The 25382-nt window shown below is 42.4% G+C and overlaps 1 protein-coding gene across 7 annotated transcripts in view; it reads left to right on the plus strand.

The window, feature by feature from the left end:
- Window positions 1-24920, plus strand: part of LOC147016837 (uncharacterized) — a 115755-nt gene extending 90835 nt beyond the window's left edge. For 3 of the 7 annotated variants that reach the window (XM_085845906.1, XM_085845904.1, XM_085845905.1), the window contains exons 3-4: window positions 22105-23036; window positions 23655-24920. In XM_085845906.1, coding sequence (XP_085702032.1) covers window positions 22105-23036; window positions 23655-23969 — 1247 coding nt within the window. In that variant the 3' untranslated portion in view covers window positions 23970-24920. Of the gene's footprint in view, window positions 1-22104 lie in introns of all 7 variants that reach the window. The other 4 variants (XR_015049205.1, XR_015049204.1, XM_085845908.1 and 1 more) reach the window with 4 other exon arrangements.
- The last annotated feature ends 462 nt before the right edge of the window (window positions 24921-25382 follow it).

Raw genomic sequence — 25382 nt, forward strand, 5'->3', positions numbered from 1 at the left:
TGAACAGATTTGGATATTGGGCCATCTCAAATTCAGCCGCTGATGGCTGTGGCAGCCATTTTCCACTGCCATCAAAAGAAACCTTCTCAAGAGAAGATAATGTTATTGAAGAAAAATATATCAGAACAAATCCACCACACCTTATCACATCAATTGATAGCTTCCTTAAATCTCCTATCTTTGAAGAGCTGATTGCAATTGAATTAGAAGAACAACAACAGGGTAGTGGGTTCAACATTGGGAATGTTTCATATATCGATCTTAATATTCTTAAATCCACTCCATTAAAAGGCTTCTTCTTATATTGATTTACCTACGGATATAAAGAATAAAAAGGAAATAATTAATATTAAAAATACTGAAAAAAAATGCTTTCTCTGGAGTATCTTAGCACATCTTTATCCACAGGAAAGGGACTGTAGTGGGGCAACTTGGCATAACAATTGTGCATTTTGTGAGGAAAGCACCAAATTTGGCACACTAGTAGCCTATCATATTATGAACAGATTTGGATATTGGGCCATCTCAAATTCAGCCACTGATGGCTGTGGCAGCCATTTTCCACTGCCATAAAAAAAACCTTCTCAAGAGAAGATAATGTTATTGAAGAAAAATATATCAGAACGAATCCACCACACCTTATCACATCAATTGATAGCTTCCTTAAATCTGGTGTTGGCTTAGTGGTTAGGGTGGTGGCTTGGGATCCCAGGGTCCTGAGTTCAAGCCCTGTTGGCTGCTGAATTAACACCAGGGGGTTGACTCAGCCTGTCATCCATCTAAGGTCGGCGAAGTGAGTACCAGTGTACTGGTCCCGGTGTATGCCCCGGTTAGAATAGGTATACCATATCCCTGTGTGTCGTAAGAGGCGACTAGGGTTGGCGTCAGGAAGGGCATCGGCCATAAAAAACATTGCCTCAAGAAAAAGCCTAACCCCTGCACAGCAGGGAAAAATGGCTGTAAAAAAAACGGTCTCTTGAGAAGGTAAAGGAGGCTCCATGATAAATTTTGAATGATTTATGCTTTTTAAACATTCTACTAACAACCTTGATAATTGAATTCTATGAGATATGAATCGCTTCCCAAATGGATCTTCCACCAATATTAAATGTTATGTTTTACCTCTATCTGATCTTTACACCATCTTTGAAGAGTTGTTATTTCAGATGGTTTTGTCTCAATGATATCTCCCTCTAATCCAATTTTCTTCTTCTTTCTCTTCAAGTTTTTCTCAATGTTGTTTACGTGTTTTTGTGACTGAAGGTGTTTTTTTTTCTAACTTTCTTTTAAGACGTCCTTAGAACAGACATCGTCATATTTTGTTTCTTGTTCAAATGGAGATATTTGTCTGAAAAGATTGAATGTGTGTTTGTTGGTTTGAAGGTGTTTTTTATAACATTTATATTCATGATTGCAAACGTCGCAGTACGTTGTATTCACCATATTTATATAGAAAAACTTTGCTGAAAATAATATTTTCTTGATGAAAATCTCACGATAATTTATAGATGCTTTTCGTTTAAACTAAAATATTCTTGTGAAAATTCCGTTTAATGTACAGGTGAATCTGTGCTTAAAACCATTTTACCCTCCAACTTTTTACACTTAATAAATACAATGTATCAAAAGACAAGTTTCACTCAATCTCTGCATTTGTAAAATATACTGAGAAATATGTCGACGATGTAAAATTGAATAAAGATAAATATAAAAACAATTGGATATAAACAATTATGGTTAATAATATGAGTTCTTCAATTTCCTTCAGTGGAAGGGATTTTAGTATATCTGGAAGAACATCAATTTAAGTAGCTCTAACAAACGTTTCTCCTCTCCTTCTGGCAATATATTCAAAACTAGAAAATGCAATGAAACAAGAAAACTATCAAAAAAGAAAAGAAAAACCTTATGGATGAAACTTTAGAAAGAAAAGATAAGAGTAAGACCATCAGCAATATGCAAGGAGGAATTTGTATTTTTTTCAACAACCCGAAATATGTAAATCTTGATGAAATATAGGATGTAAATATATCAGGTGAAATGACATTTTGTTCAGTAGTAGTTAAGGACCATTTTAAAATTACCTTTAATATATAAAATGTAGTAGTTGAATCTGTTAATGAAAAAAGTATATGGATATACATGGTAATGTTTTTTATTCTCATTAAATGAGTCATTATTCAAGTGAAGATTTTGAAGATTATGAGAGTGATGATAGTATCTCTGTTGGAACAGAAGACAGTTATGATACTGAGAGTTTGTGTTCAAACGGTAGTTATGAAAGTAGTTTTATAGATGATTGTGAAAGCACCGAAGATGATTCCGAAGATGAATTTTATTTGACGTAAAGTTTTTTACTTTATAAATATGAATAGTATACTAGATATTGAGCATCTTGAATTCCCTGATTCTCCATATGACAAATTTGAGAATTGTCCTGCATGTGATAGAGTGGGATTAAACACAGTCAAAAGCCCATAAACAATGTATATTCTGTGATTATGTTCTGATTCATGAAAATAAATTTGTCTTTCATACAAAATCCAACCTTCAGAGAAAAAGTTGATAGATTCTTTCGTGAAGAAGATGATCCGTGCTAAATTGAAACTTCGGCTTGAAAATTCAAAAAAACTTATTGGCTCTAATGATGTGATTAAGATTGAAGAGCAATTCGCTGATGAATTACATAAACCAATAATCACAAAGTTTAATAGAAGGAAGATTTATTCCAAAGAAGTTTATTATATCTGGTCCGCTGACTTGATTGAAGTCAATAATGATAAGGGGTACAAGCATGCTTTAACCGTTATTGATTTGAAGAGTAGATATGCATCGGTTGTTCCTTTGAAAAACAAAAGAGTTAATCCTCTTATGTTAGCCTTCCAACAGATATTTACTAAAAGCAAGAGAAAATCAAAAAAAACTGTGGACTGATGAGGGTACAGAGTTCTACAATAAAGCATTTATGAATTTTCTTAAAGATAACGGTATTACATTATCCAGCACCTTTAATGAAGGAAAAGCGATTGTTATTGAGCGTTTTAATCGCACTTTAACCCTCTAGAGCACCAGGGGTCCAAGTGTATGATTTTTTTTGTTCACCCAGAACATTTTGTGGGCTCTGGAAGGTTAAAAGAGAGACTATATATAAAAAAATTCACTCCACTCTAATCTAAACAATGGTTATCTTTAATTCAGAATATTGTAGATAAGTACAACGATACGATTCATTCCTCAACAAAATCCAAGCCATCAGAAACATTTACAAAATGAGAATATGAAAAAGAGTTTAATCTGAGAAAGCCTAAGTTCAAAGTTGGTGATATAGTAAGAATATACAGGTGGAAATGTCATTTTGAAAAAGGTTTTACTAAGGATGGACAAATTAACTTTTTAAAATCATTGATGTAATAGATACAGTTCCTTGGACTTACAAATTATATGATTTAAAAGGAGAAGAGATTTTAGGATCCATTTTATTCACAGGAATTACAAAAGACAAAGATAATAAATTGAAAATATTTCTTTTCAAAAATTGACTCCACCCTTTTTTTGACTCCACCCACACAAACCACGCCCATGCAAGCCACACCCATGCAAGCCACACCCATACAAGCCAGACCCACATAATCCACACAAGCCACACCCATACAAGCCAGACCCACATAATCCACACCCATGCAAGCCACACCCACACAAGCCACACCCATGCAAGCCACACCCACATACCACATCCATCATATCCACATCCCTCATACAATGATTAGTTTATAAGCTCCCCACACACATGTTTATTCAATTTTAAAATTTCGCTCTGCCCTTTCTTTGTCTCCACCCACACAAGCCACACCTACGCAAGCCACACTGATGCAAGCCACACCCACACAAGCCACACCCACCCTTCTTCACACCCATTCATCTCACCCCCACCCTTCCTCACACCCATTCATCCCACCCCCACCCTTCCCCACCCACACCCACACAAACCACACCCATACAAACCTCCCCCCACCGCTCCCCTCCCTTATGTGCCCCCACCTTTGACTTACCACACCCCTTCATCCCACCCCACCCTTCCCCACACACACACGGGGAGGGGTGGGATGATGGGTTTTTGGGGGAGTGCACCTACCCCCCCCCCCCACCTTTTTACACCTCCTTTATCCTTTTTTTGTAATTAAGAATTAAATAACTGTAAGATAAGCATATATAATTAATACTGAAAACATACAATATATTACACATTGAAATATCTACAACAAATTTTATGATATAATGTTTTTTTGAGTGAGAGAGTGAGGGGTCTTGAATCATCTGAGTGTTTCTTTCCTGTTAAAAAAACACACACATATTAATATTACATGACACATCTGTGAATCCTGAAGGAGGTGTCAGAGTATGGCATCTTGGTTTATAAATAAATATATCCGAACTCTCATATGTTAGATTCAGTCAGAAAGAGGAATTATAATTCATTACCTGGGGTAGCCTCTGATTGTTTGGAACAAGAGGCAACATATCTGCGCTTTCTTCATGATTGACACTGTAAAAACAGGAAACATGGGCACTCATTTAACATAATTGTATTTGATCATTTGTAATACCTTTCCAGTAAATCTTCAAAGAGCATTGAAATTTAACATCATTGTATTTTATTATGTGGAATACCTTTCAAGAAAATCTTCAAACAACGTTGAAACATTAGGTAAATTCTGTGATGTCAGAGGTATCCATCTCGGAGGCAGGTTATTCATGCATTTTTTCAGGTCGTGAAATGAAATGAAATGTCTGACAAACGAACTGGATTTCTGCCAACATGCCATTCAGAGCTTTCCATTCCTTGTGAAGATCATTAGCATGCCAATTCACCTCATCTACATGTGAGTTTGAAATGCTGTAATAAAAGGGAAAATAAATAATTAGTAATGTAATTAATCATATACAATCAAAATGAAGACCAATTACTATACCATAGTCCCAAGAAGGAAGCCAGACTTAGCAATAGACACACAGACATGGACACAAAGACACATAGACACACACATTCATACACATCTCATTACAGCGCGGCGACATTGCGCTGTTATACAATTGGCTATTCTATCCTGTGTCTTCTATCACACTTAGGCCAAAAAAAAAAAATGTTGCATTGGCGTAACGGGTCACTGAAAAATAGGGTAGGTCGGTCGGGATCTTTTATTTTTTTATTTTTATTTTTTCCTAATAAATCCCAAAATTTTTGGATAATAAATCCAAAAATTTAATAAATCCTAATAAATCCCTCCCAAAATCTCCCCCGGCTCGAGTACCACCCTTTTTGTCGGCGGGTTCTGTCCGAAACACTTCCGGGTTTTTGTGATCGCGATCGCAATCAACAAGATACTTGAAATCGATAGCAAAAAAACAAAAAAAAACGTAGGGTCGGCGGAATTTTTAGGGTCGGGCGGGTTACGCCAATGCAACATTTTTTTTTTTTTTGGCCTTATTTTTGGGTGTGATGTGGGCGGAGATTGCCGGGTGGGTTGTGGGCGGAGATTGCCTGGTGAATTGTGGGCGGGGTTAATGCGGAAGAGCAACGTTTTTTGTGCTGAATCGTTTTCTGTGTGACGCCGGAAGTTGATTTTCTGAGCAGGAAGTGATAATGTTCCTGTTCCGTTAGTTGTTGACGTGCAGCGTTGTAACTCTCGTTCTTCATTGTTTTCACCAGAAGTGTTTTTAAAACGTCTTGTGGAGGTGATTTCTTCCTCTTTTTTTTGGTGACAGAAGTGGTTATTACAGCGCGGCGACATCGCGCTGTTATATAATTGGCTATTCTGTCCTGTCTTCTATCACGTCTTCTGTCACACGTATGGCCTCGTACGTCCCTTTGATCTGAGGGCTATAAATAGAAATTTGTCCAACGTCACAACTCTTCCCATCATGCATGCTAATTCATCGTGTCTACATTTAAATTTTATAACTGCAAAATTGTTTCATCATTCTTAACCTAAACTTTTACTGCCCCCAGCCGCGCAATATCGAAGTATTCGCTTCTTGTTTTTTTCATTTCTGTTCCTCACAATTCTGTCACACACGCACCTCGTTTTTTTTTCATTTCTGTTCCTCATAATTCAATCACACATGGACATACACACATACACTATATGAGCTTACATTAAAAGTTTAATAGTGTTTGAAACTTACCAATGTTGTGATGAGTCATATTCTTCCTCAGATGAAAGATGGTTCATCTCTGTTGGGTCAAACATTGGGTCATAAAGCAAATTCTCATTCATTACCGTTGGGTCAAGATGAGAGAAATGAGAAACCGTCAAAAAGAAGAGATTTTCCACTGAGAGAAATGTCTCGCTTATAAACCATGTTTGAGGAAGTCAGTTGGATATTTGCCCAGGCTTGCCCCATTGTTCTCTTTCCTGTTCCTGTCCCCATTGTTATTTTCCAGCCGCACCCAGTATAACTGTCGGATTATGTTCCACTTCCTCAAAAATGTAATGTATTCATGTTTGACAAAAGGTTCGAGTATGGGAAATATTTTATAACAGATGAGTGCCACAAAACAATTTTATAAAATAGAACATAAATATTTATTGACTCTACAAGTTTAATGCACATGAGTGGTACCAAAATATGCTCAGACAAGAGCATTAAGAGAGGTTTTTCATTTCATCTCTGCTCAATAAAGATATTTCAAGGTCTAAAGGTGTGTGTGTGTGTGTGTGTGTGTGTGTGTGTGTGTGTGTGTGTGTGTGTGTGTGTGTGTGTGTGTGTGTGTGTGTGTGTGTGTGTGTGTGTGTGTGTATATATATTGTTACGTCTGAGGGGGGGGGGTATGCATTCAAAGGGTAATTAGGATGTTTAATTAGGTATGCCATGCTGTTCGAGTTGTACCAGGATCTCGATGTAATAAGTAGCGATTCAGTGGTGATAAGTTGTCTAGTAAATGTCCATTTCTTTAAGAGGGAAATGATAATTGTCACGTAATTAGATAGGGAGACGGGTTAGGGTAAGTGTGTATGCGTAAACCCTTTTAGTATTCCCTGTAGGCTTGCCGTGATGTAACAGGACAGTGCTGCGGATGGCTCCGCCCCGTGATCACGATTGGCGGAAGGCGATGGCAGAGGGCCAATAAAAGGGCTCGATTGGAAGTGACGAGGACTCGAGTATAAAAAGGTTCTGTTCGGGAAAAGAAGAGGAGGAAGAGTCATAAAAAGAAAGCGTCTGGTCGAGGCTGTTGGTCTCGGAGCGCGCTCTCTCGTTGCGCTGGTTCGTTCCTCAATTCGTCGTGTCTCGTGGCCTTGCTGTGCCTCGTGCCTCACCTCGGTTGGCTCTGGAGTTCTGCTGGCTCGGAGTACGGGACCGAACGGCGGGCGGACCTGCCTCCCTCTCCTGCTCGGATCTTGGCGCCAGAACTCGCTCCCTGGCGGCTGTGAGCGGACTTGGGCCTACACCAGGAGGTCGACACCAGACGAGCGCGACGCCAGCTCGTCCGGCGCCAATCCAGTGACTGTTGCATCGACACCACGGGCAAGCCTGACCACCAGCTACGGTGTGTGTGTCTGTGTCTGTGTGTGTGTGTGTGTGTGTGTGTGTGTGTGTGTGTGTGTGTGTGTGTGTGTGTGTGTGTGTGTGTGTGTGTGTGTGTGTACCTGGCGCCTTAGAGGGTTTGAGATTTGTATATCCATTGGAATTGTTTGTGTTTTCCCCACGCCCGAACCCACACCACCATCCCGTCGAATCGCCCCGGATCCCTCCTCTTGCCGAGTCTTATTATTATTTCTGGTTAGAGAAATAAACATTATTAACTCAGTGAAAAGCGACTCGTGCCACCTTCCTCGTCCCATTTGTGGTGGAGCGATTAAAACCGCCATCTTTAGGTTATAAAAAATAAACCGTCTCCATCGTTTCGGCTCATTCTACGTTGGCGGGACTGTTCAAGTCCCGTGGACGTTACAATATGTATGTATATATATATATATATATATATATATATATATATATATATATATATATATATATATATATATATCCCTTGGAGCACATAACAGTCCAGCAATCATTAAGAAGTGGAAGGCGTGTGGTAGCACCAAGACCCTGTCTCGATTAGGCCGTCCCTCCAAACTGGATGACTAAGCAAGGAGGAGACCGATCAGAGAGGCCACCAAGAGGCCATTGGCAACTTTGGAAGACCTACATGCCTTTATGGCAAAGACTGGTCACTATGTGTGTTGAGATCAGATGACGTCCGCAGTGATTGAAATCAAATTTTGTCCACACCGATCCTAGGTAGAGAAGAGTTTAATCCACATCAGAACATATGCATATGGAGAGAGGCGAAGAACACACACAGTGCGTCAGTCCAGCCCGGCTTTGGCAAGCTCAGTTTAGCTCTGCCTTGTATACAATTTTTTCTGCCCCTTGTGTGACCACCTGTTAACATGATTCATCCTGTTCCCATCATCAACTTCTATTAGGAGACTAAAGCCCAGGAGTATTCTCTTCTGTTCCCACCATCAATTTCGATTAGAAGACTAAGGCACAGGATTATTCTTTCCCCTCTTGGCTCTGCAGCTATCTTTCATTGATTGACAGCAAGACCTGTTCCTGTCGTTATCTTGCTGAAGTACACTAAGGCAAAGCAGGGTCACTTCACTTTAAGAGCGAAGACATTCCGCCTTTGTTCTGTTCCTTGGGCCGGCAAAAGCAGCTGTTAACTCTGTCTAGCAGTACTTGATTGATGACAAGGCTTTGGCTTTCCTATGGACCAGCAAAAGCCAGCTGTTAACTCTATCCAGCAGCACTTTATTGATGACAAGGCTTTGGCTTTCCTTTGGACTGGCCAAGCAAGGATGTTTAGCAAGAATGGCTGTTTGTTGCTTGGGACAAATACAGTGTCTCCACATGTGCATGTGACAACAATCTCCTAAACACTTCACAAGCCTGGCCTGTATGGTAGGGTGGCAAGAAAGAAGCCATTCCTCAAAAAAAAACCCACCTCAAGTCCCATTTGAAGTGTGCAAAAAAAATCACGTTTTGTGTGAAAAGTCGTGTTGAAAAACGTTTTGTGGTCTGACGAAACCAAGATGGAACTTTTTGGTGCAAACACAACACAGCACATCATCCAAAGGACACCATCCCTACTGTGAAGCATGGTGTTGACAGCATCATGTTAATGGGATGTTTCTCATCAGAAGGGACTGGGGCACTTGTCAGGGTGGAAGGGAAAATGGATGGAGCAAAATACAGAAAAATCCGAGAGGAAAACCTGCTACCCTCTGCAAGAATGCTGAAATTGTGATGTAAGTTCACCTTTCAGCATGACAACGACCAGAAGCACACAGCCAAAGCTATGCTGGAGTGACTAAGGAACAAAAAGATAAATGTCCTTGAGTGGCCCAGTTAGAGCCCCGACCTCAATCCAATCAAGTTGTGAAAAGTTGGTAGAGACCTATCCCAAAAGACTCACAGCTATAATTGCTGTCAAAGGTGCTTCCACCAAGTATAAACTCAGTGGGTCAACACTTATCCAACCAAGATATTCTAGTTTTGTATTTTCAATTAATTTTCTGAAATTTGTAGAATTTTTTTTTCACTTGTTGTGGGTTACGATGTGTAAATAAAGGTGGAAAAGTCTGGTTTGATGCAATTTAATTCCAGGCTTTTAATAAGGCAACAAAAGGTGAAAATTTTGAAGGGGGGTGTAGACTTTCTATAGACACTGTACATACATACATACATACATACATACATACATACATACATACATACATACATACATACATACATACATACGGAGCATATGCCACAGCGTGTCACTGCGTTTACTTTCCATCAGTACTCCAGGGGCTTCTGTCTGGCCATGCCTCAGGCAGATGCTTGGCCCATCCGCGTCTATTAGGGATAGGACATTCCAGGCACCCACCTAAAGGAACCGCCTCAGGGTAACCGAGGAGACCACCATCTGATGGACAACTTCTCAGCAACATCCCACACCTCAGTGCTTTTTGCAGAATGAAATGTCTTGTGGTGGCATTTGTGCAAGATGGCAGGGTTGTACAAACCCTGCCATCTTTCTCCAAGGGGATGGTAACCAAGTGCAGGAGGACGTCCACAGATGCAGTTGGCACCAGATATGGATGGCCGTTGGCTCACAAGGAGCTCCTCTGCCCTTTGGTAAGTTTTGTATTTAATCCTGCTGGGTGTCTATGTCCATAACCCTCTACACAGGGGTACCTGGTGGGGGGAGTCAGTTCAGTCACCAACACTTGACCGTGAACAGGTTAGTACGGGTTTACATTTTACCCATAGCAAGTCACAGATCTGCTTTGGCCTGACCTCACAATTTCTGTAAAATTCCTGACCCAGATCTCAGCCAATCTCTTCTGGATTTGATTTTTTTACCAATTTGCCAGAAAATGTCGCTGTTCTTTTTCTGCTCCAATGGGTTCATCTGACCATATACTTGTTAAAGCGGTCATCTCTCTGGCTGTTACTAGAGAACCACCTCAGCGCCGACGAGTCTGGCATTTCACTCAGGCCGACTGCCAGGGTATTCATGCAGCCATCGAACTTCTAGATTCGCCTCCCATTTCTCCTCTTACTGACATCAACTCATCCTGGGAATTTTTATGCCTCTGCACCAAGGGTGCCGGAGGCATTATGTTTCCGGGTTGTCCGTCCGTCCGGATTTTCGTTTACGCAATAACTCAAGAAGCAAATTGTAGAATTCCATCAAACTTGGTAAAAATGTAAAGTAAGACAGGGCAATTAAGTGATTAGATTTTGGGCCAGATGTGATAAAGGTCAAGGTCAAACTCTGAAATTTTACTGTTTACGCCCTAACTCAACAAATATTGGACAGAATTTCATCAAACTTTGTACAAATGTAAAGTAAGACACGTCAATTAAGTGATTAGATTTTGGGCTAGATGTGGTAAAGGTCAAGGGTCAAAGATCAAACTCTGAAATTTCACTGTTTATGCCCAGACTCAAGAAATAAGAGAATTTCACTAAACTTTGTACAAATGTAAAGTTAGACACGTCAATTAAGTGATTAGATTTTGGGCCAGATGTGGTAAAGGTCAAGGGTCAAATATGTCAATACTCAAGTGTTTGTGCGGGAGAGCGGAGGCATACCCGTCGACTGCGCACAGTCAAATTACTCTAGTTTCAAAGAAATTTGCTCTCTCACTCATGCACAGGTTTATCCCATCTAGTCTTCAGTTGGCATACCCTTCCCACAAATGGTACACTTAAGCTTGTGGTGAGCCAGTTGGCCTGAAACAACTTCCCTTGTCCTGAAACAACTTCCCTTGTCCTCATAGAAGGCAAATCCCACTGAAGGCAATCTCAGTTTCTTCCAAAAAGCTTGGAACATGTGTGTGTGTACCCTCAGGAGAGCCAGGAAACAAGATCTTTCTCATCTAAAGTCTGAACTCTCAAACCTGTCTCCATCCTCCAAATCCTGGTGGTGTTTGGTTGTCTGTTTCTGGTCCATGTTCCCCCCTCCATCCCCTCCCTCACCTGAAATGACTGCACAGCTGACCTCAGGGTGGCCCTACGCCGTTTGGCTATATTTTACAGGCCGTAGGGGTCGCCGTGGAATTATCACGCGGAGTTATAACTTTTTTTCATTTCTATGTTCGCCGTAGCAATTCGACAAGCCGAAGAAAAAAAAACTGGTAAATAAAATAAATGAACCCACTCGTTACCGTCCATCTGGCCGCACGTTCGCCTTAGTGCCCCCCTGCGGTCGCCTTGCGGGCACCTTGAGGCTACGTTGCGTGTGCCTTGAAAATTCTATGGCCGCCGCAGGGCCCCCTTAAGGTCACCTTGCGACATCAAAGCAAAGACCGTACGGCAACCCCACGGTTTCGGTCTCCACAATTTCTAAATACGCCGTGCAGCTCCCCGAAAAATAAAAAACATATGTGACTGCTACATTGTGTGACCGTGGAAATACTGCGGCCGCCGTATAATTGCTAGTGGCCGTAGATTTTGGAGACCCCACGGCCGCCGTGGCAAATGTGACTTAGGCCTTAGCGGATAGTGGGTCAAAATAGCGCCTCCTACACCGTTTGAGAGAGGAACTTGAAACTTTGGGACATAGTAGATATATGTATGGGGAAGTGCACAACACTGTCGGATTTTTGATATGACCCCAAGGGGCCAGGCCAGAGGGGGTGGGGTCATGGGGGCTGATTTTTTTTTTAAAGTGTATTTTCCATTGTGCATGGTAAATTCTTTTATAAAGAACTTACTTATGTGGCCCCCATGAGTGACACAGTCAACAGGTTTTACTGTATTTATCTCATTGATTATGAATAATTATAATTAATATTATACACAGTTCATTCCTATGATTAAATTGATGCACAGTTCTATATTGCTGGACAGTGTTGAATTAATGTTTCATGAAATGTTGACATGCTTGCAATGACTTCTGATTTAGTAAACATAGTAAGTCTTTCTTTGGTCATAAAGCACATCAAATAGAAAAGAATAGTCAATCCATTTTGCAAGATAAAATTTCACCTAGCGTTAATGGAACAAAGCAGTGCGCGCGGGAATATGCGATGGTGTGCCATCGACAACGTAGTTCGAGTTAATAAATAATTTTATACAATGTGAATAAAAATGAATCTAAAGAAATATAAGGCGCCTCATTCCGAATTTAGTGGCGGATGGGAAAGACACAAAACTTGGGGAATCAGCTCTGGTGGTCATAGGAGGGGGGGGGGATGGATGCGGAGCAGCAATGAGCAGGTAATGAGGAGGGAGGAGGAGGTGATGAGCAGGACCACAAACAGGCAGCAGGCAGACGAATGAGCACAGGCCTAAGGCAAGCAAACCGGATGAACTCCTTCACTGTTCTCAGTCCTCCTTTGAGTCCCCTTTTTCTCATCAGTTCTTTCTCATGTTCTCATTTTTCTCCAAACTCAACGGTCCTCTCACACACACAAACACCCGATTTTTGGCTCCTCCCTCTTCTCCCAGGGCAACGAAAATTCCACTCCTCGGGAGGCGTCTATAGCTCCGCCCCCAGGTCAGGTCAGGTGTGGGAGCATGCACCAGAGCAGCGCGTTGCTGCGTCCACTTTCTGCCGGTACTCCAGGGGCCTCCATCTGGCCATCCCCCAAGCAGATGCCTGGCCATCCCCATCTTTTGAGATGCTGATCAACTTGCTGCAACCACGAGGCATGTAGTTGGCCCATTGGCCTTCTCCACTCGCAAGGCACCCTCGCTGAGAGAATTTGGTGAGCAGGATCGGCATCAGGAAAATGAGCCACATGTCCATACAGCAGCAGCTGACGCTTATGGACTATGCATGTAACAAATCTCATTTGAGTCTCTCTCAGCAACCGATCGTTGGACACAAAGTCTGACCAGCGATAACCAAGGATTCTCCGAAAAGACCTGGTACCAAAGGAATTGAGTCTCCATCTCAGATCCCTGGTCAGAGTCCAAGTCTCACATCGATAGAGCAAGATTGGAAGCACCAATGACCTGAGGACTCGGACTTTCGTCCTCCTGCACAGGTACCGACAGCACCACACTCCATGATCCAGTGAATCCATGACTCCCCAGGCCTGACCCAGATGTCTTTTGACCTCTGGCTTACAGCCAGCATAGACGTGAATATCACTGCCAAGGTAAGTGAATCTCCCCGTGACCTCAACATCCTCACCACAAACAGGTACAGACAGGATAGCAGCATCCAAGATGTCATTGAAAGCCTGAATCTTAGTTTTGACCCAGGAAACCTGTAATCCCAGCGGCTCTGACTCCTCATTCAGCACCTTGAGCCCCCCCCCCAAAAGGATATCTGGAGTCTTCGCAAAAAGGACTGCATCATCTGTGAAATCAAGGTCTGAGATCTTGACATTTCCAAACGATGCACCGCATCTTGATCTCTCCGACATCCTCCCCAGAATCCAGTCCATACAACTGCTGAAAAGTGTGGGGGCCAGTACACACGAACTCCAGTAACAGATGTAAATAAGTCAGAGATGGTACCACCACATCTCACAGCACTCTCAGTACCAGAGTATAGTTCAGACATCGGATCGATCAATTTTGGTGGCACCCCACGAAGACCAAGAATCCTCCAGAGGGCATCCCGATTCACGAAATCAAACGCTTTTCCGAGATCAGCATAGGCTGCAAGCAGACCCTGCTGAAACTCTCGTCTGCGTACAGTAAAGACCCGAAGAGCAAGGATACGGTCAATCGTTGACCGCTTTGGTGTAAAGCCTGGATTCTGGTGCTCAAGCAGATGGTGGCAAACCCTATCAAGAATTATCCGAGCAAAGACCTTGCCCGGCACTTCGAGCAGCGTCACCCCTTGGTAGTTGTTGCAGTCTTGGCGATTACCCTTCCCTTTCCAGAGAGGGACAACAAGGCCCCTCTTCCAGTCAGTTCGGATGATGCCTGTGTTCCAGGCAGAGCACAGAACTGCATGCAACGACATGAGTGCAGCATTTCCACCAGCCTTGAGAAGTTCAGCATGGATGCCACAGATCCCTGGAGCTTTACCCCATTTCAGCCGGTTCACCGCAGCCTGTTTCCACAAATGAAGGTGGACCACAGTTGATTGGAGGGTCAGCAATAGGGATTGTAACACCCCTGATGTCCAACTCGACAGCTGGTGGATCATCCAGGTACAACCGCTCAAAGTAACCGGCCCAGCGGGCCTTCACTTTGGACTCCTCTGTCAAGAGCCCACCTCCCTCTGCTCTCACTGCAGTACACCGAGGGATGGGCTTAGACGAACGCAATACGCAAATTTCCCTGAAAGCAGGACGAGAATCACTTGACCACAGGTGATGCTCTGGCTCCTCACAGATTCCTCGCACATAGGCCTCCGTGTCCACCCTTAGTGCACGTACAGTTTTACACCTCAGCTCCCTGAACAGCTCAGCTCTGCCATTCAGCCTGGCCCTGCGACTCTCGGCATTGGTATCCAGTGTCCCTTGAGAGACAAAATTCTTCTTCGCCCTCCGGTGAGTTCCAAGACATCAACCGGCAACATCAAGGACGGTGGTCTTGAAAGCACTCCCCAACTCTTCAGGATCCTCCAAAGCACCCAGATCCCCCAAATCTCCAGTCAGCCTGTTCGCAAACTCCTCAGCTACCCTCTCATCCTTGAGCTTGCCAACATCCAGTCTTGGCTGGGATGGTACCATTCTCCTGGATTTAAGGTGCAACTTAAGAGTTGCTGCAACAAGCCGGTGGTCAGTATTGAGCAACTGAGCACTCCAGTCGACCCTGCAGTTCTGGATCATTCTCCGACGACCATCAATGTGCACATGGTCAATCTCCTTTGCCACACCACCAGCGTTGGAATACGAAGTCCAGCATCCAAGATATAACACCCCCAACGAAAACTCCACCCCTTTCTCCGAACTCTGTGGTGAACCCTATCTGTAGCTCCACCCCCTCTCTCTTGCAAAGTCTCCCGGCACCCCTGGTGGAAGTTTACATATGGGTTATACGACACAATTTGCTTAACCATAATCCCTAATTATTACCATGCACCACCTCCTGTATGATGCACATTCAAACAAGACATTTCTTCAGCTAACGTGTCCCTACTTATTACATCAAGATGGGCTAACTACTCGTACATGGACCATTCTACTCTATTCCTGTCTGCTCGATGGTTATATCTACCCCCCCCCCAAAAAACAAAAAATGTAACACAGCCCCCCACTCCCCCCGGAACCGCTGCTCCTGCAAGGTTCAATGCAGGGGCAACAGCTCCAGCCTTAACACTTACAGACACACCTATTTAACCTCAACAAAATAAATCGGGAGGGGCTGTGGGAAGCGAGCCATGCTAACTTAACCTGTCCTCCTTATCGTACTACCCGCTTAGTTGCAAGCAAAATTATTTCAGTTATGTACAATTTCTGTAGAAAGTGGTCTTCCCTCTTGTCTCCTCACTCTGATGTCCTGGGGCAGGGAGAGAATTGCTCCAAAAAACACAACAAACAGGCCTACCTTTTGCACAATTTACCTGAACCAATAAGTGGAGTCGGGGAAAGCAGGGAAATGTAATTCACGTCCTTCCAGGTGTCACAGTTCCCAGAAATTGGAAACTATTTCTCAGTAGAAGTGGGCACAAATCAAGACTGGCATAGTTCTACACAGAATTCTTAGAGCAGAATGTTGATATGCAGCTGTGTGATGAGCAGTCACTGTTTGTTAGTGGAGGCCTGGAAGAGGTTGCCATAAAAATCATTAAGGACTGTTTCAAGGAATGTTACAACACTACACTGCAACCAAGAAGAGGCTGTCACTGAAATGGTTCTCTATGCTATTCATCCTGCAGATCAGGGTGCTGGAGCAATATTTGTAATGAACCCAGACACAGATGTGCTTGGCCTCTTGAAACATCATCCACCATCGATCCGGGCCAAGGAGATATTCCTTTTGACTGGTCACGAGGGCAAAAATACTTCTCTGAGACCTTGTATCCCAGTGCATCGGTTGCATGAAAAACTGACCAGAGAACAGTCAAACATTATACTCGGAGTCTACTGCCTCACAGGATGTGACACTGTCAGTGTATTGCATGGACATGGAAAGTGAACAGCCATCAGATAGATGATATGGCCACCGCAAAGGTTTCAACCACTTGGCACTCTGGAATCGACCGGTCTCGTATGAATCTAGTACAAGATTTGTGTAATCTATGTATGGAAAGGATAGTAGCAGTTTGAATGAACTGCGCTGTAAGAAAGCGGCATTGAACATGGTGGGCATGAAGTTGCCACTAACAGATGTCAGTTTCCGGCTCCACATCCGGGGAAGTTGTTACCAGCTCATGGTATGGAGACAGGCCTCGTCAGCCATGCAGTGTCTACCCGATCCCAGAGAGTATAGACATGAGAAGAATACAGGCAACATGCTGCATCCAAAGTTCAGGAGTCAGACTGTCTCAACACCAGAGTTACTCAACAGTCTTGTTTGCAATTGCAAAGATATTAAGGATCCAGTGAATGTACATGTGCAAAACTTGGCCAGCCATGCACTCATGCATGCACCTGTGAAGCAGTGCCACCACCAGATGATGAAGATGACAGTTCAAGAGTTCCAGATGCCAATAATTCTGTCACCACAGATGTCGGTTTAGGTGACAGTGATACCGACAATGCTGATGTGCAAAGTCTGAGGAGAACTCACACAATGTAACTATTATGTTGTCATTGTCACCCCAAACAATGTAATGACTGACCCTTCAAGACCCCAAAGACCCTTCCACCACTTTTCATTATGTTTGTACCATATCCTGATGCTGTGTGGACTGTGTTTCCCCTCTGAGGCACCTCTGGTCGCTTGTACATGTGCTGCGTTTGAGCCTGGGGAGTAACTGCTGAAATCTATCTATTTGGGTTCTTCCTGACATCTTTGTTAATTGTTCCCTTCACATTTCCTTCTAATTTTTATTTTATAATTCTCTTTATTCATTCCAATTCTTACTTTTTCTTCTTTTTTATCTCTTTTACTCTCTGTCCCATTCATTTGTTATCTATCTATCTGAGGGGAAGGGAATTCTTGCAGAAATTTTCTGTAAAGGCCCTGTCACACCTTGACGATTTAGCCAGCGTATGCCTGACGTATGCAAAATTTGCCTAAAACGCTGGCACATGTCGAATACGTTATGGGTAAGTTTGTATACGTTAAGAGCACGCTGGCATACGTCGTAGTATGCTGGCTTTTTTTCGTAGTACGCTTTAATACGTATTTGTACGCTGGCATACGTCGTAGTACGCCGAGGTGTTAGACAAATTTTCCATGCTTGAAATTTTTCGACGTATGCCAGCGTATGACTCACACGTTCCGCATAACGCTGGCCATAAGTTGTAGGCACGTTACGCGATCGTTGACACACGTCGACACACGTTACTTGTATGTTACTCATAAGTCGAAACACGTCGAGGTAATGTTTAGCGTACCCGAAACTTATTTCTAACCTATGAGTAACGTGTTGTAGGCACGTTACGCGATCGTTGACACACGTCGACACACGTTACTTGTAAGTTACTAATAAGTCGAAACGCTTCAATGTAATGGTTAGCGTCAGTGTTCCAGACTCCCTGATTATTTTGTTTTCTTCGGTATGACGGTGATGTTAATACTTCGATTTCTAGTGCGATTATAATATAATATAATTAATAGGCTGCCGCTCAACGATTTAAATCATAACCGCATGAGAAATCGAAGTGTCAACATCACCGTCATACCGAAGAAAAAATAAAACCAGGGAGTCTGGAACACTGACGCTAACAATTACCTCAACGTGTTTCGACTTATAAGTAACGTACAAGTAACATGTGTCGACGTGTGTCAACGATCGCGTAACTTGCTTACAACTTATGGCCAGCGTATGCCGAACGTTTGTCATACGCCGAGTATGTCGAGAAATTTTCAACATGCTGAAAATTTCTCGATGTATGCCAGCGTACTACGACGTATGCCAACGTACTACGACGTATGTCAGCATACTACGACGTATGCCAACGTACTACGACGTATGCCAGCGTGCTCTTAACGTATACAAAACTTACCCATAACGTATTTGACGTGTGCCAGCTTGGTTCGGCAAATTTTTCATACGTCAGCATATGCTGGCTAAAACGTCAAGGTGTGACAGCGGCTTCACACTTCGATGTCAAGTGCAGTTATGATTTGAATCGTCGAGCCGCAGCCTATGAATAGCCTACGCCACGTGATCGTCGGCGATATGCTGCCGCGCGCTATGCATAAGTTACACTATCGTTGGGCATAGGTTGTGAACGCCGACAACACGCTCAGCATTCGTTGGTATAAGTTATCTATTTGTGATTGAAACGTTCTGTGTACGTTACTAATATGTTATGCATATGTCCAACACTTTATTATACACCCAAAACGTTTTAAAATACATCAATAGTTCAGCGTACGCCAGCGTTTTACATACATTTTGAGACCTTGCCATATGCTGGCTAAAACGTCAAGGTGTGACAGGGCCCTCAGGCTCACTTGGCTGTGCCTGGATAGGTTTGAGGGTTGTGGTGTAGTGGCTGAAACCCGAATCCTATCCAGGTTCCTCCTGATGACTCCATATTTGCTCTTTGCTTATTGGGGTTCCTTCTTGGTCTTCTGTTTGATTTAGACCCCTAAGATCCTTGCATTATGTTTCATTACCTTGGAGAACTTTGTCGGGACCATCGTGTAAGAAAGTTCAAAACGAAATTGAAATAAATTTGCTTCACCGAATTGTTTGGTGAAGGATCGTGTGGAATGCAAAGTTTCACTTATGGAAATTTGTGTATACACCACCTCCATTCTAATGGCCACAGCTCCAATTATAACTTGGCCAAACATTATCACATTGTCTCATCCTTGACTTCTGAAACAATCTACATCGTCAAATACCGCTCGTGAACCATCGTCGTCTTCAGACTTGTAATTCATTTTCAGCTTGTTATCATGGATTTCTGGCTTCCTAACATCCTAAGGAACATGGTGGTATATGATGAACTTTGGTAAAATTCAGGTTTGGGTGGGTGGGTGTTTTCTGTCACCACCCATATGCTGCAGCACTATTCATACATAGATCATTGGAGTACTGCTCTCCCATATGGGCTGGTGTCTCAGCTCTGAATCACATCTGTCTCTCCTGGATTCTGTGGAATATAAAGCTCTCAAAAGTATTGGAATCTCCTGTGATGAGGCCCAAGCATAATTTTTGTCGCTTTAACATAACAGGCAGGTCGGTGGTCTCTGTTTTCTTCCATCAGTTTCTCCAACATTGCTTCCTCTGCTCAATCAATCTTCTGACCCTCCCTATATAGTCCAGGATGCATGTGTTCTTCCAGTGACCCAAACCTGGTTAAACATCCAAAATACAGGCTGACTGCACACCTGCTTCTCCCATCCATGGAAACACCTTCCAGAGGCTGTTCTATCTCACTCTCCCCTCCAGGGCTTCAAGCAAGCAGTGCATTGCCATCTATCATCCCCATGATTTTTTTATTACTCCCATTAACCTTTCCTAAACCAACCATCTTACTTGCTAGTTTCCAGGGTTTCCTCTCCTTCCTATCCTCTCTCCCTGTTTGTTAATTCCATTGATGTTTGTCCCACTGTCAGCTCCACCTTGCTCTTCCATGGGCTTCGCTCCTATAATATCAAGAAAACAATAGAATGTTTATTCCATTTGATAGCATTACACTTCAAATTAACGGATTCACTTTCCTATAGGTATTTATTAAATTCCATCAGACTGTGTTGTAAATGTTGTGGGAACGCTGCATCTACATCCGTTCATTATACATGTCTATTGTCTGTCACACAATTCCATATTGGCTGTTGGGAATGCAGTACTGTACACGAATTGTGGTTTCCGACCACGTCACCCATGCATGTGATTCCTCTGTTTGTGTGGTGCATTGATCTGTTACAATTTTGTCACTTAACCTGTTCTTTGAGACGTTATTGTTTTTAATTTGCAATTTCAACTTCAGCATTTAGGACTTCACACCAACAGTGCATGCAGCCACACTTTTAAAGCCCATGCCTCATTCACCCCCAAATTACCACTCCTGCCTGTTTTCTTGACTTTTGAGAAAAACCATTGAATAGTGGTAGCTGTTAATAGATGAGTATCTTTGAGTGCTGTTTCTTTTAGCACCATTCCTCAAGCTATCCACTATTTGAGTTCCATTGACTTCCAGTTAAATATGGGAAGCTCAATTGTGTTGCATATAATATGGAAAGTGCTATGGAACACTGTCACATTTAATAGTTCGAACTTCATGTGCAAATTGTGCTGCAAATAAACCCTTTTTGTGATGCTCTCATTGTTGTGTTTCATGGTGCTGTTTCATGGTTTCATGAGAAAAATTGTACTTGTGGTGGCCTGTGTACTGTATTGGAATGGTTTTGCTTTTTGCTTCAAAATGATCTTATTGCTCCGTATTTTGTTGCGTAATGTGGATATAGTTCGGTGCAGATAAGGAGGTGGTGGATGGAAGAGGAGTAGAATCTCCATCTGCTGAGCTGGTGGGAAAACAAAATACAGAAGCAGAAAATTAAATAAATAGTTAGTTCTCACTGCTTCGTCTGTGCAACTCTAATAATCTCCAGAACATATTTAGTTTTGATTGGTGAGAGTCTGCTGTGTTCCAATTTAGGAGAAAAGTAACCTTGTAACATTGATTAATGTTTCTTCATTAACTGAGCCATTAGAGTCCAATCCGGTCCTTGTAGAAAACATGACATGAGGATTGTTTTCCAATTCTTCAAAAATTTGGGTCATTCGTTCCAATTAGAATTTCTTTATCAAATGGTCACATGTCTTTTTCCTTTCATTCATAGTGTGTTCAGAAAGATATTTCTCAAATTAAAACTTCTCTCATCTTACCTTTAAATCCCTCTGAGGATTGTGTATTGTGAAATTGTGTATTGGCATACGTGTGTATTGTGTATTGGCAATTGGAAATTGTGTGTATTGTGTCCCTTGTGTATTGTGAAATAACATCTGCAGCGGGTTTTTTTTATATTTTATTTTGATGATTTCCTTGGGAAATGGAATTCCTGTATCCCAGTGCAAGTTTGATGATGTAATGGAGTCCTTCCAGAATGCTTTATTTTCATGACTTCTTCCATTTCAATAATTGCTTTTTTTGTTGGAGCAGGTTCTCCAAACCTTTTTCATGAGATTTCTCTGAACTTTTGAGGTGGTGTCACCTTTCTTGCTGTCATTCATGAATCCATGCTTCCTCATTTTCTTCCTCCTCCTATTTTGTCTTCTGCTCCTCCTTTGAATCACGAGGCTCCCTCTTCTCCCTCAGCTTCATAAATACGGATGCTATTCACCGGGCAGTCTTCCATTTTCCGTAACCTGCGACAGAAATAATATTAGTGATGGCTTTTAAAGCAACAGTACAAGGATTCTTTTGGCTACCCTGCATTTAATTTGGATAGACAAAAGATGAAATGATTGGACATGAATGTGGGTGGGGGGGGGGGGGGCGGCGATTATCCATTGCTAATGGTTTTTTATTTTAAAATTTTGTTTGAACATTCTTTTCCTCTGCATCCCTATCCTTGTCACAGATGCCGAAGTTGGAAGTGATTTGCACGATTCCGTGACAAAAAGAATCTGCAAGAAAGACTCGAATTTGGCGAGCAGAAAAGGAAACTCATTGGCTGACATTGACACTGCAGATATGCTGCGCGTGCGTAGAAAACGCGACCTAAAGGCAAGGGCTGCACCCTCTAAGCAAGAAGCACGAGACCAGAACAAAAGTGAGCCGAAACTGGATGAGAAACAGTCATATCACCAGAAAAAACTAAGAAAGATCAGTCAGTCACCCTCTCAGTCACTGAACCACCAGGTTCCTCATTCCACTACCTGTGACGAGTTGGATCTTATGGCTGAAAACAGACTGAAACAGCCGACTCAGACTGAAATCAGGGTTGCCTCCAGTCAGGTGTCTTCAGAGGTCACTGCAAATGCAAGTGATGATGATGTCATAAAAAAGACTCGGATGACAGATCATCTGGAAACAGCAACGACACAGAAGAGGAGGCGAAAAGCCAAATATAAATGTGAAAGAAAGTGCAATGCAACAAAGCAGAGGGTGCCAGAAAAAGGAAACCCTGGGCACACGTCGATCACATTGAAGAAGGCACGGAAGGAACGAAAAACAAATAAAAAGAAAGGCAAGCAGTTTTTGCCACATTTGATGAAGTCCTCCATGAAATCTGCAGCGCTGATTCGTAAGCAGATGTTGCATTGTCAAGCAATCTCCTCAGTACGCAGTGAGAAGAACATGACACCTGTCGATAAAGAAGGTAGTTCTAGTGAAGATTCTGATGAGTCTTTGCCAGCCTTTTTGTCTCTGGTGTCACAAATGGAGGGCCCCAATGATCCTGATTTTGAAGGAGGGACACCAGAGGACAAGCACGATTCTTCGAATGTCAGCGAAGAAAATGAAACAGATGCGGAAGTGTCACATGATCCTGAAACAGAGACATTTCTTGAGGTTGGTGATTTGTTTACTGTTTTGACTGTTATGTCTCCTTCAAATCGGACTATATGTTAATATAAAATGCATCATGGCATGGTCGAGGTTGATATGCACTTGAACTGTACCATGGCAACTCTGGTCATACGATTTGTGGGTTATTCATTTTATCTGGCTTTTCACTCTTCACAGCATAGAATTGTCCAAGAGGTTATGGAAATCCTTGATTTTTGTCATTTTTATTTCTAATGTTCAGTGTAAACAGTGACCAGAACTCAATAGTATGTCCATGTAAGGACCCAATTTGTGATTTGTGAAATGACTTGATAGCTCGGAGGCAGCATACTCAACTTTTCGTTTGTCTCGTCGCTGAGCAATTCTCAAAGTTGAAAGTTGGCTGTGTCATCCATCTGGAATCCTCGTTACCTCCTCTAGTTCGAAAAGAAAATTGATTTGCATGTTGCTTGAACATCACACAACGCACGGTTGTTGTTCTTTTTAACCGGCGCAAGTTCAGCACCTCCCGGCTCGATTGCATTACCAGGTGATCAAAGCATGAATTGCAATGCGTTTCTCTCCGTTGCAATGTGCGTACTATCATTATTTATCCTCAAATACAATTGATCTTGTTTCCAGATAGTTCAGCGATCACCCGTGACGAGCACGGACCTCGGAGATCTGCTGCAAACGGATCAAGATGCGACAACACAGGGAAATGCTTTCTGGCACTTGAGCGACAGTTTTCCCAAACTAGTTGGCAAGCGCATTTTGCATCTTTATGAGGATGGCTCAACAGAGAACTGGTATGGAGGTTTCGTGATTGGTATTGAGCAAGAGAGAAAAAACCCCTTAGACACTGTCTACGCTGTGAAGTACGACTCTGAGCCCAATTGGAACTATGCGGTAGAACTCCTCGCTGATTATATGAAGGGCTGGGTCAAGCTTGTTTAAACTTGACCTGACTTGACCTTGGTCTGCCCATGTGCCGAACAAGTGGAAACTGATACAATGGGTCAACATCAAGACCATCATCACCTTAACAATGGACATGTGCATACTTTTTTTTTTTTTTTTTTACAGTTTACCACTAATTTATTTATGTTAATAAGCAAAGTATTGTGCCTCTTTTGAGTAGACAGTTTTATGGTTCCACTCTTCCCTTCTGTACCAGTGTGCCCCCATGGTTGCCAGATGGTGATCGACATATAGGGGAAAAGCATGCTGCCTTCGAGATGGCGACTGGTGGCTCTCTGGTTGCCTCTTTTATTTTTATTTTTCTAATTTGTGCAATCGGCTAATTAAGCTGCACATGCCATCCTAAGTGCCTGTGGTGCTCGGAGGCAAGAAGCTCGGGGGGGACCAAAAACAAGCCGGGCCTTCCCTACATCTCCGAGCTGCACCCAACGACGTCCCTTTGAGGAACACACAAAACCCACTGGAACATGAAAGTGCCATTTAATTGGCCACCATTACCGTACTATTTCTGGTTATAATGCTTTTTCATTTATGCTACAGTCTTAATCAGTCATGTAGTATACATACATATATATGTTACAGTTTTTGGAAAATGTTTGCCATCAATGTTGATCGAAGCATTCTTCTGCATTTGTAATATTTTATTATCCATGACTTTTCGGTGGTGAACTTTGTTCCCATTGAAAACGTGACCACTCTCGCTGTTGGAGATGCTCTCCACTCTTGTTTATTCGGTAACCATTATACACATTGCGGTAGTTCCCCTCGTACCTGTTGAATTGTACGCTCAAGTGCATCTCGTCGGTTCTTTTTGCAAACCGATAGAGTTGTTTCGCACTATTCTGGTGCAAGAACTAAATAGTTAGACTATTTGCTGTATTTGAGATGCACTTTTGATATTTTGAAATTAAACAGCATAGTCTAAAATGGTTGTTTATTTTTATTATTGTTTTTTTTTCTCCCAAATCTTGTCCCGTCTGTCCCCTTTGCTACAAAATTGGCAAGGTGCTTGAAATGTGATGTTTTTGATGTCCTTCAAAAAGAAGAAACCTAGGCTCATTCATGAATGATATCAAGAGAATATGGATGATAATGGTATTTTAAAAAAGGGAAATGTTTGACAAGGAAAGCACAGACAAAGCAGATTTAACAGCAGTGTAGTAAAAATATAACCCATTGTGGGTTTAAAAAGAATGCAACACTGGGCAGGCATAGGTGAGAGGTGATCCTATTGGCAGATAAAATGACAGAAAGGGAAATGAGCAAGTATGTAGTTTAGACGAAGGAAGTATGACAGGATGTGGTTTGGGGTTTGGTTATCATGTGACAAATGTTAGAGATTGACTGGGACGAATGATTGAGAGATGGAATGGGTGGGGGTGGAAGATG

The sequence above is a fragment of the Eptatretus burgeri genome, chromosome 11 (genome assembly GCF_056783735.1).
Source record: "Eptatretus burgeri isolate ZD-2024b chromosome 11, Ebu_testis_v1, whole genome shotgun sequence".
Lineage (NCBI taxonomy): Eukaryota > Metazoa > Chordata > Myxini > Myxiniformes > Myxinidae > Eptatretus > Eptatretus burgeri.